General features: G+C 43.0%; 1 protein-coding gene across 1 annotated transcript in view; it reads right to left on the reverse strand.

Moving 5' to 3' along the window:
• The window catches only part of LOC139636675 (voltage-dependent T-type calcium channel subunit alpha-1H-like), a 33,086-nt gene that overhangs the window by 4,357 nt on the left and 15,302 nt on the right, over positions 1–13,427 (reverse strand). The window contains exons 15-31 of the mRNA XM_071504923.1: positions 11,625–11,936; positions 11,017–11,117; positions 10,589–10,712; positions 9,403–9,471; positions 9,030–9,214; positions 8,818–8,944; positions 7,406–7,531; positions 7,153–7,242; positions 6,578–6,770; positions 5,291–5,442; positions 5,059–5,168; positions 4,840–4,973; positions 4,679–4,749; positions 2,104–2,182; positions 1,638–1,759; positions 929–1,255; positions 687–837 (exon numbers count right to left, since the gene is read on the reverse strand). Of these exons, the coding sequence (XP_071361024.1) occupies positions 687–837; positions 929–1,255; positions 1,638–1,759; positions 2,104–2,182; positions 4,679–4,749; positions 4,840–4,973; positions 5,059–5,168; positions 5,291–5,442; positions 6,578–6,770; positions 7,153–7,242; positions 7,406–7,531; positions 8,818–8,944; positions 9,030–9,214; positions 9,403–9,471; positions 10,589–10,712; positions 11,017–11,117; positions 11,625–11,936 (2,473 nt within the window). The remainder of the gene's footprint in view (positions 1–686; positions 838–928; positions 1,256–1,637; positions 1,760–2,103; positions 2,183–4,678; positions 4,750–4,839; positions 4,974–5,058; positions 5,169–5,290; positions 5,443–6,577; positions 6,771–7,152; positions 7,243–7,405; positions 7,532–8,817; positions 8,945–9,029; positions 9,215–9,402; positions 9,472–10,588; positions 10,713–11,016; positions 11,118–11,624; positions 11,937–13,427) is intronic.

Below are 13,427 nucleotides of genomic sequence, written 5' to 3' on the forward strand. Positions count from 1 at the left end.
ACAAATTACAGTCATGACCTTTAAAAAAAAAATCACACAAATGGGCCTTGGGGCGTCAGAGCCATAGACAAGAGTAGGGAAATTTGAAAGTATTACGAGATGGATTAACACATTGCTGATTCATGGGATTTGTTGATGATAAATCATAAAAATATACAGCTAAAAGTGTTTGAAATGTTTTGTTTTGATCCCATAAGCTACATACAGTTTATCTTGGGGACTGTGAGAAGAGTTTTGCATAATTTAAATATAGATTATGAATAAGCTCTTTTGGGCTTTTTTTTCATCTCTGTAAATTACTTACTATTCTTATTTTTTAGTCATTTGTTTTATTTTAACTTGCACACATATGTTAAACTCAAAACTCACAGTTACTGTTCATACTGCTCATGGGGTGATGTCCCCACCTGAAAAACTAAGGGTGGGGTAGGACCAGTAGCTCTAGAAAAAGTGATACTAATGTGCTTTGGAGGCATATGCCAGGCACCACCAGTTTGTCACTTATTATTAAAAAATATCTTCCACTTCCAGGCCTATAATAACAGTGCCACTCATTGCAGCACATCATACCTCAGCTGTCTTCTAAGATATTCAAGGAGGCAATAATCTTTATAGCAATCAGTTAGTGGTTATAGCACGGTAAAAAACTGCTCCTTAATTTAATTGGCTATAAATAACTGAAGTACCTGAGTAGCTGTAGCCGGAGTAGGCCTCGTGGCCAACGGGAGGATAAGGGGAACATCTGAGTGGCTGAACGTAGCTGTCGCTGGGGAGAGACAGCATGCGTCCCATGCTCAGCAGGTTGCCATGGGAACACACCTCATCCTCAACCTGCACCTGCCACATGAGATCATCACCGCCGTCATCGTTGTTGTCACCTCCACTCCCTTCCCATCCACACATGCAGAGCAAGCACAGTGTACCTTACCTGAGCAGGTGTGTCCACGTTTGGCCCCAGGTCTCCGCTCAAAGATGCAGCGCTGAGGCGACGGTTGGCCTCCTCCCTCTCCCTCCTCTCCTCCCTCTCCCTCCTCTCCTCCCTCTCCCTCATCTCCTCCCTCTCCTTCCTCTCCTCCATCTCCTCCAGCTGCGCCTCCTTGTTGCTCTCCTCCAGGTGCTTCATCAGAACGGCCACAACCACATTGACCAGCACAAACTGAGCCGTCAGGACGAAGGTGACGAAGTAAACGGGGGAGATCAAGGGCAGGTAGGTGAGGCAGTGGCGCTCCTGCGGGCGGCACTCACGCAGGGTGTCCTGGACGACCCAGATAAGCGAAGAGAATAAAAATGATGAAGCAATGAAGAAAACTGATAACAGACAAAAGGATTAAGGTGATTTTCAGGTCTATTAACGCAGAACACTGGACTTCCTATCCTCTCCTACAGGGGGAGATGTTGATCTGAGCGTGAAGGGACCTTCAGACTGTCACAGAAGAATAACACACTCTCCTAACCCTCTAATGTCAGCAGCTCTTAGTCTGTCATAAAAACAGTGATCTGTTCTCTGCTTAATGCATCGCCTGTCTCATAACCGATGCTTTCAGACACACAGACACGCACAGACACAAACATGGACATTGTCGTCTATCCATCTTCTTAAAAACTGCCACACGGCAGAGGAGAGAAAGAGAAATAACCTTCATAATCCCATTCCAGTTGTCCCCGGTAGACACCCTGAAGAGCGTGAGGAAAGCCATGCCAAAGTTGTCGAAGGTAGCGTGGCGACTGAGACCCTCACACGGGTTCTCGTCTGAACACTCTGAGAGAGGATGAAAAGAGGGAAAGAGTGTTAGAGGCAGAAAATGTAGGAGAGGAAGTCGAGGGGAGAGAAGAAAGAGAATTGTGTTTAGATTAGAGCACTGATTAGAAGACTGATTCTAAATTGACATAATTAATGTATGTAACACAACAAAATTTATTCATGTTACGTAATCCACGGGTATCAGCTGAGGCACGCACACACACACACACACACACACACACACACACACACACAGACATCTGCACATCAGCACCGATTTATTTGCAGGCACACATACTCATGTGCTCTTGCGCTCGCACACACACTCACATGCATGCATGTACATGCACACACACACTAACCCAGTTTTCCAAAGAGCTCAACTCCCAGAGCTGCATAGATGAAGAACAGCAACATGAAGAGCAGACCCAGATTCCCCACCTAGACAGACGTGTTACACGCACACACAGATATATACAGTGTATGATACACAGAAAAAAAGACATGTACAGTATACATCAAGAGAGACGCAAACATGCAAACAGATAGAAAGAAGCCATAGACAGAGACTGCTAAGCCTTACTGCACTGATGTTTCCTACTTCTTAGAAACTAATAGGAGCCATCATGATACCTGGAGTTCAATCATATCTCAGAACTGAGTTTGAGAAACAGAGGTGCACTTTCATAGCCTGGATCCAGTTCTCATGATTGACAAACACGCTTGTTTATTCCAATTACAAAGCAATTCACATGGCCCTGGTTTGCCTTCCCTCATGGTAGGATGTATGGGGATGTCTAATTAGATGATGGATAGACCTATTGATGAAGCGCAGGGTGGAAAGCACTCGGACACCACAGCAGAGACCTGGCTTCAATCCCTGGGAGTGATGTGTCACTTCAAAGACAACTTTGTGGGTGGGTAGGCAGCGACGGGTATTTTGCTGCACTTGAGATTCCTACTGGTTTGATGGAACACCTGCGTAACTCTCTCCACATGATTTGGAAATTACCCATTCAAATTCAGGAGGAAAAAGTGAATTGGTGATAATTTAGCTGCAGTTCAAAAGAAGGACCTCGCCTCAAACAGTTTATAAAAGTGTATTTGTTCTTGTTTACCGTGCACCACCCTCCCTGCCCCTTTCTCTCTGTTCTTGCTCATCTCTCACAGGGCCCCCTGAGGGTCCACCAAGCGCGGAGCTGAGTAGGATCATACCCGAAGCCTTCCCCCGCACCGCAGCCATCATCAATCACTACTCACACATTTCATTTTTTAAACAAGAGTCTACAGCCAGGCTAACAGCTGGAGGTACAGGGGTTTACCATGATCACCATTTTAATTAAGTGTGTTAACATTTTCTAATGGGCAACTAACACAAACTGCAGCTGAGGCTGATGCGAATGCCATTTGTTTTGCAGGTATTTGGTCATCAACCGAAGAGTTTCCACTAGTTAAAAAATTTGACCCGATGATGGTGCTAAATAAAGTTAATGGTTCAAAGAAGTTATTATAAATCCTCTTGTGGGGACATGAATGTCTGCACCAAAGTTCATGGCAATTCATCTAATAGTTATGATTAATATCCCACTCAAAACCACAAATATAAAAGCTCACGGTGACACTGGAAGAACAGTAAAGGGATTACTAAAGGCAGTTAGGATTCATCCTCTAGGGACAATAAATGTCTGTACAAAATTCATTCAACAGCTGAGATGAGGTGGACCCACAAATGGACCCACTGCCAAAACTGCAGCTAAGCAACTAACGTTTCTGGAGACACTTACATGTGCATCTCAGTTGACGGTTTAGTCCTTGGTTGGGAATTTCTTGTTCAGAGCCACAATAGCACCGTGTCAAAAAAAGTGTATCATCATCATTGAGACAGGTGTCATTGTAAAGGGCTTCACAAAAAAAAATAAATAAATAGGTGTAGGGTCACCTGTCAAAAAATTTGAACGAGGCCTCATAAATCACTTTATCACTTTTGCTGCTGCATGTCATCCAGAAATCCTCTTGCTTTGGCCAATCAAGCATCAAAACAGAGGAGAGAAAGGCCTCCAATACTGCTTGGATTGAGTATCAGCAGGTACGCAAGTCTATACATCATCGTCCGATACATCATTTATTAATAAACATTATTTAGGTTTCCCGTAAATCAATTCTTCTTGCCGCTCTAAAACAGTAGTCCAAAAATGGACTTGTGCTGTTGCCACTGGCAACTACTGTTTTAGAGCAGTGAAAAAGATAATGTCTGGTAGTGTCATGTTAGCCGTTTTTACACTGGAAATCCCACCAGTAAAAAGGTTATGTGTATAGTCAAGATTTTTCTCTTCATGACTGACCGTAAAATTAAATAATAAGAAAAAATTGAATGGCATTCATTTATCTGTTAAGCCATACCATACAATAATCATGTCACATCCAGTTCAGTTCTCAGAATTGGTATCGAGAAGGAAAACTTGGTATGGGGACATCTCTACTGCTGTGATAACTTGACAGGTTTTTACAATCCTGCCTCAAAGGAGAATAAACTCCTGTGTGGTGTCTTAGTGTGTGATAAGCTTTCAGACTGCGCTTTCATATTTCATCTTCTCTCAGATAACAGGTAGCAGAACAATTACACCAAAGCAGCCATGACGTTATGTGTCATAAAGGTATTATTTTTTTTACAGGTAATTCATCAGCCACGCTCATAAATTTAGGAATCAGCTGTTAGCCTTTAGCTAAACATGAGGACACCGTCATGCTTGTTTAGTGGTTATTTGGTGTCACTGGGTTAACACCAGCCAGCAGGGGAAATCAGTGATGTTAGTTCAATCCTGTGAGAGGCGGTCAGTGCCAGGCCTCATAAATCGCTAAGTAAAACAAGCCGTCTGCATTTCATCAGATCTGGAAACCAGGCTAGTGCTGTTTCACAGCATCAGTGCTGCCTCTTACCTGAGGCAGAGCTTGCATCACTGTGTCCAACAGAGCTCTCATTCCTGTAGCCATCTTCAACAGCTTCAGCACTGAAACATTGTCATGTGTCAGCTCTCATCAGCCACATATCATCATGTTTGTTTGTGCGTTTGTGTGTTTGTGTCACAGTGTGCGAGTACCTCGTGTTATCCTCAGAACTCTCATGATGCGTATGATGGTGGGGTTGATGGGCAGGGATGCATTCAGGTCTATTTCCTCTAATGTAATTCCCATGATGGACAACAACACAATGGCAAGGTCCAGCTGGTTCCATCTTGACACACACACACACGCACAATTTCAATTTCTCTAAGGAGGATGCTGTATGTTTGTCAGCGTCTTTGTGTTCACGTGAATACCTCTCTTTGAAAAAGCGACGCAGGCCGAAAGCGATGAGTTTGAGAATGGCCTCGATGACAAAAACCACCGTGAAGACGTAATTGCAGTACTTCAGTATCTCCTCGAGGTACTGCAGGACACACAGACACAGACACACACTTCAACAACCCACTGTGGCTGCACTGTCCCACCGCATACTGCTTCATTACTATGGTTCTAGGACAGGTGGGTAGAAGGTGTTGCCATGGTTACCTGAGGCTGGTTGTAGTGCTCCATGCTCATAGTGAGGAGGTTTGTGAAGATGATGATGGTGATGAAGAGATCCAGATAGTGGCTGGTGCACACGGTGTGGATGGATCGACGCAATGGAGAGTAGTCAGCGTAATATGGCTTCTCCTGGGCCCCTGCATCACACACACACACACACACACACACACACACACACACACACACACACACACACACACAAACACAAAAACACATAAACACATAAACATACGGTCATTAAAATGCTTCTACAAGAAAAATATGGTATGGGCTATGAAGTCACTGATGAAGCGGGGGCCAAGTGGCGCACTGTGCTGTGTGTGTGAGTGTGCATATATGTGTGTGTACAGACTAAAAGTGCCACCTCAGGAATTCAGTCCTATCCATCACACACACACACACACACACACACTCCATGGCACCTCAAGGTGTCTTTGGGCAGAAACCCCTCGCTGTCTGCTGCCAGACAGTTAACTGACTAAGGGGAGAGCACTACTAGAGATTACACTGCAGAGAGAGAGAGAACAACAGAGTGAGATAGAGAGGAGGTAGAGTGAGAGAGGGAGTGTGCAGTGGCGTTAGGTGTGTATCCGAGTGTAATATATGCAGAAATTATGCATCCACTCATAAAGTATGTATGCGGAAAAAAGAGGTTTATCATGTATGAGTGTAACATTACAGTTACCCCATCTGGCCAAAAGTATGTAGACACCCTTGTCTTGTGTATGTTTACTCTGGGGCTGTTTTTCATGGTCAGGGTGAGGTCTAATGTTACATGAATGTAAAGTCAACATCGATAACTAAAGGCATCATTACATATTAAATTAATGTAAACTTTCAATAAATACAGGCATTTATGTACATATATTTCAAAAACAGGCAATAGACCCGATGTGAAAAGAAACCACAGCAGGGACAAGAGCCACACATCACACATAAGCTGTTAGTGAGACGCCCCAGTCATTGGCAGAGTGGACACTGACACACCAGCTAGAATGGCAGTGGATCATCTCTGGCAGCTGCTGTGTAGCCACAATGAACTGGACACTGGGAATAACACCGTGGTGGCTGAATGGAAGCAAATCCCTGCAGCCAGGTTCCAAAATGTGGTGGACAGTCTTCAGATGAGAGTGGAGTGTGTTGTAGCAGCAGATTAAAGCCCATGGTTTTGAAATGACATATTTCAGAGTTTCATAAGGGTGTGATGATCAGGTGTCCACACACTTTTGGCCATGCACTGTATGTCTCCCACCCCCCTGTATGCTTTCTCACTTCTCCTCCTCTTCTCCAACCGCCTCTGTCGTTTCTCCTCCCTCAAACGCGCCTCCTCCTCCTCCTGCTGCTGGCGACACTTGTGAAAGTTTTCCACCACCACGCCCACAAACATGTTGAGCACAAAGAAGCTGACGATGAGGAGGAAAGAGATGAAGAACAGCAGCATCCACGGGTTGTTGTTTCTTATTGGCTGCAGTAAGAGAGAACAGAGAAGAAATGGAGGGAGAAGAGGTGGGGAGGTAGCATGGGGACAAAAAGGAAAAGCAGGTGATCCAAAGAGTGACGAAAGAGGGTGAGGAGGGGCGGAGAAGGGGGAGAGGAGAGAGAGCATAAACAAGAAGACAATGTAAGTCCTGAGTCAGCAGTGAAACTGCCAGCACTGTCAACTCACATCTATTTATCCTGCCTTTTTTCTTTCCTTACACTTCCCTCCCCTCCTGAAATATTTCCCCGACAGACCAGAAACTAAACTCAGTCAAATGCATTATACACAGGATAAACGGTTTGTATGTCTCCCTGATGTTCATTTTTACTGTGTGTGTGTGTGTGTGTGTGTGCATGTGTGTGTTCACCTGCTGATCCACTCCGACAGCATCCAGGCCATCATACATGATGCTGACCCAGCCGTCTTTACATGACAGCACAAATAGTGACATCAGCGCCTGGAAGAGTGAGGCACATGAAAGCCAGCGTCATGCTATCAATCAGTTTGTAAGAGCAGGTGTCAGTGATGGATGTGTGTGTGTGTGTGTGTGTGTGTTTGTGTGTGTGTGTGTGTGTGTGTGTGTGTGTACGTGTGTGTGTGTGTGTACGTGTGTGACAAACCTGTCCCAGGTTGTCAAAGTTGTATTTCCGTCGATCCCAGCGGTACCCTGCCTCCAGACACTGGCTTTTATTGGTGATGTTACTCACATCGAGCCCATCGCAGTAGAAGAATTTCCCCTTAAACAGCTGCATACAGACAGAAGTGTGCACACATGAGAGCACACGAAAGAACACTGTAACCTGAAGGTAATGTAAACAAAGCTTCACAGAGCAGAGATAAGATTGATGTATTGGTGTACAGTAAATTATGCCTACAGGCCTACTGTATGTTACAGCTCAAATATCCCAGTACCATCTGCTCTGGCCTGCCTCACAGTCTTTACAAGCCCTGAAACACTCCAGCATGGGGTGTTCTAATTAGAGGATAATCCAGTGTGTTTTTGAGAAATATGCTTGAGCGTTAATATTAGCTCCGGCATTCATCAAGCGTCCTTTCCCGTACAGGCTTTAAATCTGAGTAGTTGCATGAAGATTTGCAAAATGGAAACTTGCATAAAGAGGAGGAGAGCTTACAGAGCCCCTTTATATTTTAGTACAAAAGTACCATTGAAAAAATTCTATTCTACACTGTGGTTCCCAACTTTTTTGTCATGTGACCCCTTAAAATGAACCAATATTGAGGAGAGATTTGAGTAGTTCAACCAGAGAGCAAATTTTCCTTCTTTCATTTTTGAAGGTTGTCAAGACTTAAAGAGGTGAAACTATCCAGAAAAAGCAATTATGAGCCAAAAAATTCTGTGTTACAGAAATATTTTTTCCTTTCTTATACCTCTAATTATTTGGGACCCTCCAGATTTATCATGAGGAGGTCAGGAACCACTGTTTTACAACATAATAATCTTGATCGCTAATTTACCTCAAATAGAGTGTATTATGATTTATTGTTTTATTAGGGTTTATTGTATGTTTTATTGTTTTATTATTCTTTGTTTTTATTCAAAAAAATTATATTTTAAAAAATCTGAAAATTAATAATAAAAAATAAAAATAAATGGATAATAAAATGTATTAATTAATAAAATGAATAATACAAAAATCCAGGTGAAAATCGGATTGAAAAAATACATTCTCAGCACAATCCCCCCTGTAGCTGAACTACTGTTTTTATAGTTACTTCCAGGGACTCTGGTGCATAATCAGCAGCTCATTTGCATTTTCTCCCAATTTTTCTTTTCACTTTTCATTACCTGGAGCATTTTCTGAGCTCTGCCTTGTTAATTTTAAAGCATGGTGATCTGGGTTTTCTCGCAGCAGAAAATACAACAAGCTTCGGATGTCTGGCAACATTAAATTGTGTGGCAATGAGTTTAAACTGCAGATTTTTCAAGGAACATCAGTAAAAAGCTGGACTGCTAAGCCTTATCTTCAGCCAACAGTTAATGAGCAGGGAATACAGCAGCATAAATGTTTACCTGGACCCCTAATATCCCAAAAACGATGAAAAAAGCACAGCAAATGAGGACAATATTCCCAATGGGTCTGAGAGATGTGATCAGAGTCTCCACCACCAGTTTTAGACCTGGAGCCCGACTTATCACCCTGCAACACACACACAGTCACACACAAATGTCCACCAGATAATTTCAATGGAATAAACATAAGAGAAAATCTCCCATGCATCTACCTGAGAGGTCGCAGAGTGCGGAGCAGGCGAAGCACACGCAGGATGCCCAAGATTCGATTACCACCTGCTGAAGCGATGGAGACCAGGATGTCCACCAGCGATACAAACACCAGCAGCCCATCTAATATATTCCAGCTGCTCTGGAGGTACACACCGTTTCCAAAGTACAGGCCCATAGCTACCACCTTATTACACACACACACACACACACACACACACACACAGCAAAATTACTGAAATAATAAAATAATATGAGGCGTAAAATGAGACTGAAAGCAATTCTGATCCCAACACAGGAAGAAAATTGCCCTTTTACAAGAAAATGACTTTGGAGTGAAGTGCTTGTTCAGAAAACGTGCACTCTTGTAATTACCTTGATCATCATTTCACCCACGAAGATCACAGTGAAGATGTAATTGGACACGCTGAGGAACGCCCGCTCCTGTCATACACACACATGCACGAGAGAACACAGAGGTTTTGTTTCCCAGTAGCTTTAGCTTTGATTTTGGACTCAAACTAATTACAATTTGTTACATAATGAGTCGAAAAAAAATATCCATTACGTCTCCAGCAAAAACACAATAAAAACATACTGTGTTGGCACGTGTTGTTATCATGACTCCAATCTGCTCTTACATCAGCTACAAGTATATGAACCCATGCTGTCGTCAACAGCTTGTGTTGTGTTGTGTTTGTGTGTGTGTGAGATCTGGTACTTCTATATTTGTGAGGACCAATTTCTTTAAAGAGCAGTTTGAGTGTTAAGACTAGACAGTTTTTTTTAAACACTTTAAAACACAAAGCTTTACAAATGCATTTAAACAACATTTAAAAACATAATGAAGATGGAGATAGCATCAATAAATTAGAGCAGAGCAGAAAGCGAATACAGTTTCATTGCAAAATTACCGATAAGTTTCAGGTAAAGCTTGGGGTTAGGCATGTTGTTACCGTGCTGCTGTACTGGGAATGCATTATGCTAATGAGGGTCCTCGCAATTATCGAGTACAAACCAAGTGGCAATCCACCATGATGTCACTCATTGATTTGTGAACTGCTGAGTTTGCAAATTGGCTGATTTGGCAGATTTGGACGAGAAGGTGGAGCTGAAGAGGAGTGACGGATGGATCTGACCTGCTACCTTCTCTATCCTGATTGTCAGTGTGTCAATCTGTCTGTCTGTCAATCACACGGTAACCCCGCCTTAATGCATGCCCTGCTTAATTGTCTATTTTCCTCTAAATGGAGCCATAATTTAAAAAATGAACATCATGTTGTATTGAAGAAGACTTGAAACTAGACAATAAACTCATTAGGAAAACATTTACTGAGGTAATAAATCAGATGAAAAGTAGAGACATTTTCCCATAGACTTCAATACAATGGGACTTCTTTTTGTAACCAGTTGGCGTCGCCCTCTGATGGTCATTAGATAGAATGCAGGTTTAAGGCTCTTACAGATTGGCTTCACTTTTCAGACCCGGAGTCTACATATAATTTCATAAACAGTCTATATTACATACATGTGAATCCATGTGTTTGCATGTGTGTGCTACCATGCTGTTGGGCTGTATGTCAGGCCTCTCCAGTGCAATGGTGATACAATTAAGGAAGATGAAGAGGAGGACGACATGGTCGAACATCTTGTGACTCACGACCCTCTGGCACCACAATCTGAACCTGAAGACAGACACAGCAAGAGGGAAAGAGCATCATCAGCTCCTCCTCTATTTCTTATATGATTTGTAACACACCACCTACAACGTACAACACTGCCATCGCTGCATTTTTCAAGCATAATGTGAATGTTTACACTTGGCCGGTTTTAATTGATAAAAGTGAAAATTTTACAGCTAATCCTCAGCTGTAACCTTCACACTTTAACTGTGAATTTTCACACATGCTGTAGTTTAAGCCACCTAGGTCACTCAGGAGAGTATCAGGGGCTGTGTGTGCATGTGTCTGTGTGTGTGTGCGCACGCACCGGTTTTGTGGAGAGAACACATAGAGGGACCACTCTTCATGCTCCAGGCACCACTGAGGCTCATATGGCTCCAACAACTTCTTCAGCTTCTTACATAAACTCTGGAAGGAACACACACACACACACACACACACACACACACACACACACACACACACACACACACACACACACATATTTGCGAATGACACACGCTTGAATATACAGTTAAATGAAATATTACTTCTTCCACTGTGAGCTCATTGTCTAAATTATTATGCTGTGAATTTTAAGAGGTGATCTCATACTATATATCAGTACATGTGCGTAAATCTTCCAACACAGCAGAGGTTTTTCCAACAATGTTCCCAGTGTTTTCTCATAATTTAGACTCAGCTAATTAAATATTATGTAAGTGTCTAAGGTCACTAAGGTTGGAATTTATGCCTTTGCAAGATAATTAACAGCAGTTTTTGAACTTTTGAACATGCCCCAAAAATATTAACTTGCTTTAACTAAAAATAACAGAAGCAGGACACCATCACAACGCATGTTTCTTGGGATGTAATCATGACCCAGTTAAACATCTGTATTTTTTCATAAAATAAATAGATAAAACAGATATTCACCTCTTCAATCTCTTCCTCCTCCTGATCACTGTGGTAATGTGTCGTCAGAGGAGCTTCGTCATAGCAGCTGTCAGGGAGGTGAAAGGTGGTGCCGTTGCAGTCGGGCGGGTGCAGCATGGGCACCTGCAGGTACTCAGGCTGGTCCAGAGACTGCTCCCTGCTGCTGAGGTTGGAGCTCGTGTGTGTGTCAGACAACAGGGACTCCATCTCTCCTGACTGGCTCTTCCTATGGAGGCTGGGGGCTCGACCGATGCTGGTCCAGCTGGAGCGACGGCTCTCTGGCCCGCTGTCCCACAGAGACTGGGTAGACACCTTTAAAATAACAGTAACATCTAGTTGGATTTCGGAGTGCAAATAGAAATTTTATTCTCCGCAGTTCAAATGCACACTGTGGAGTTTTTGACCACGAGTGGTGCTGTGGATAAATGTTTTCATAAATGGGTCCCTGTTTGGTTTTCAACTCAGGCTCCCACAGCTGGGGTCTTAAAAACACTAGCAAGGCTAGACTTGTCCCTAATTCTGATTCTCATCTTGACCACAGTTGTGCAGCTCTAGTGTACAACAGTGTATAATGATGTAATGCAAATGCATAATGCATGCTGGAGTTCTTCAAATTGCTGGAGCCAAACCGAAACAGACCTGTGGAAATCTGAACCCAATGTGCATTCATTAATTTTCAAACAAAGAGATCCAATTCAAATGGGTGTGAGGACATTCAGACAGTCTAAAATAGACTTCATTCGAAATGCAGTCCCCCAAAACAGACCCTCATAGACAGTGAACAGCAACACTGATAATAGCATGATGTGCCACCAATTAACAACCAGCGACGGTTGAAGAGAGTCATTTTTCCCTGCACCGCACAGGTTTTACTCTCTGTCACACCTCCAGAAAACACATTTTTCTCCTGTCATGATTCTGACTCACCACATCATCTGAGCTGATAGTAAATTTGCTTGGATGCACTTGGGTATTATGGCATGTCTACAAAGACAGTGCTTCAGCCATGTTCTTCAGTCGCCCGTCTGATGCCCGTCTGACAGAAGAGGTACTCTCTTATTTTAATCACTCCAGCTGTCCACACTGACAGTGTAACAGGTTGCATTTTACTCACGCTATACAGCCATAAAAGCGTGTTTTTTATAGTCCAAGTCTATTCTTCTGCGTTCTACCCAGGTAACCACAGTGATTGTGTATTGGGCTTTGATCACTTTCAAAACACAGGTGACCTGAAACTCAGTGCTGTGCCTGAACGCCTCCCGTGTAGACACACACAGGGAGCGCTGAAGCTGCTGTTGCTGCCTCCCTAACATGCTGCTCACGTTGCGCATCCTGTGTAGACATGGTGTTACACATAATGACACACAGACCTGAGCCCTGGGGCAAAAGACCAAGATGCTACCTGATTAGATTGTAAACTATACACTGTAATTTGGACCTGGCCCGACTCTTGTGCTGGGTCGACTCTCGGTTATTGGGAAGTGAGTGGATAGTGAGGACCTTTATAACCAATGAAGATGATTCTAGGACAATTGACCTAAGCTGTAAACATGTCATCAGCTGCCAACTAGGCCTGCACAACAAATTGTCCAATGAAACTGGCATTTACCTCAGATATAAGCCGTGTCACATCAATGAAATGAGGGTTATATGACTCAACTCATCTGACAGTAAAAAATATAAATATAAATGGCTTTGCAAATATCTTATAAGGAAGGAAATACATTCATGTCATTTTTTTAGGCTTTGAGAATACACCGATGGTAAATGTGGTGATAATACTGTTGGTAAAAGCATGTGTCC

This window comes from Trachinotus anak, unplaced genomic scaffold, assembly GCF_046630095.1.
Source record: "Trachinotus anak isolate AG129_WGS33_773 ecotype Australia unplaced genomic scaffold, CSIRO_AGI_Tana_v1 ptg000019l, whole genome shotgun sequence".
Lineage (NCBI taxonomy): Eukaryota > Metazoa > Chordata > Actinopteri > Carangiformes > Carangidae > Trachinotus > Trachinotus anak.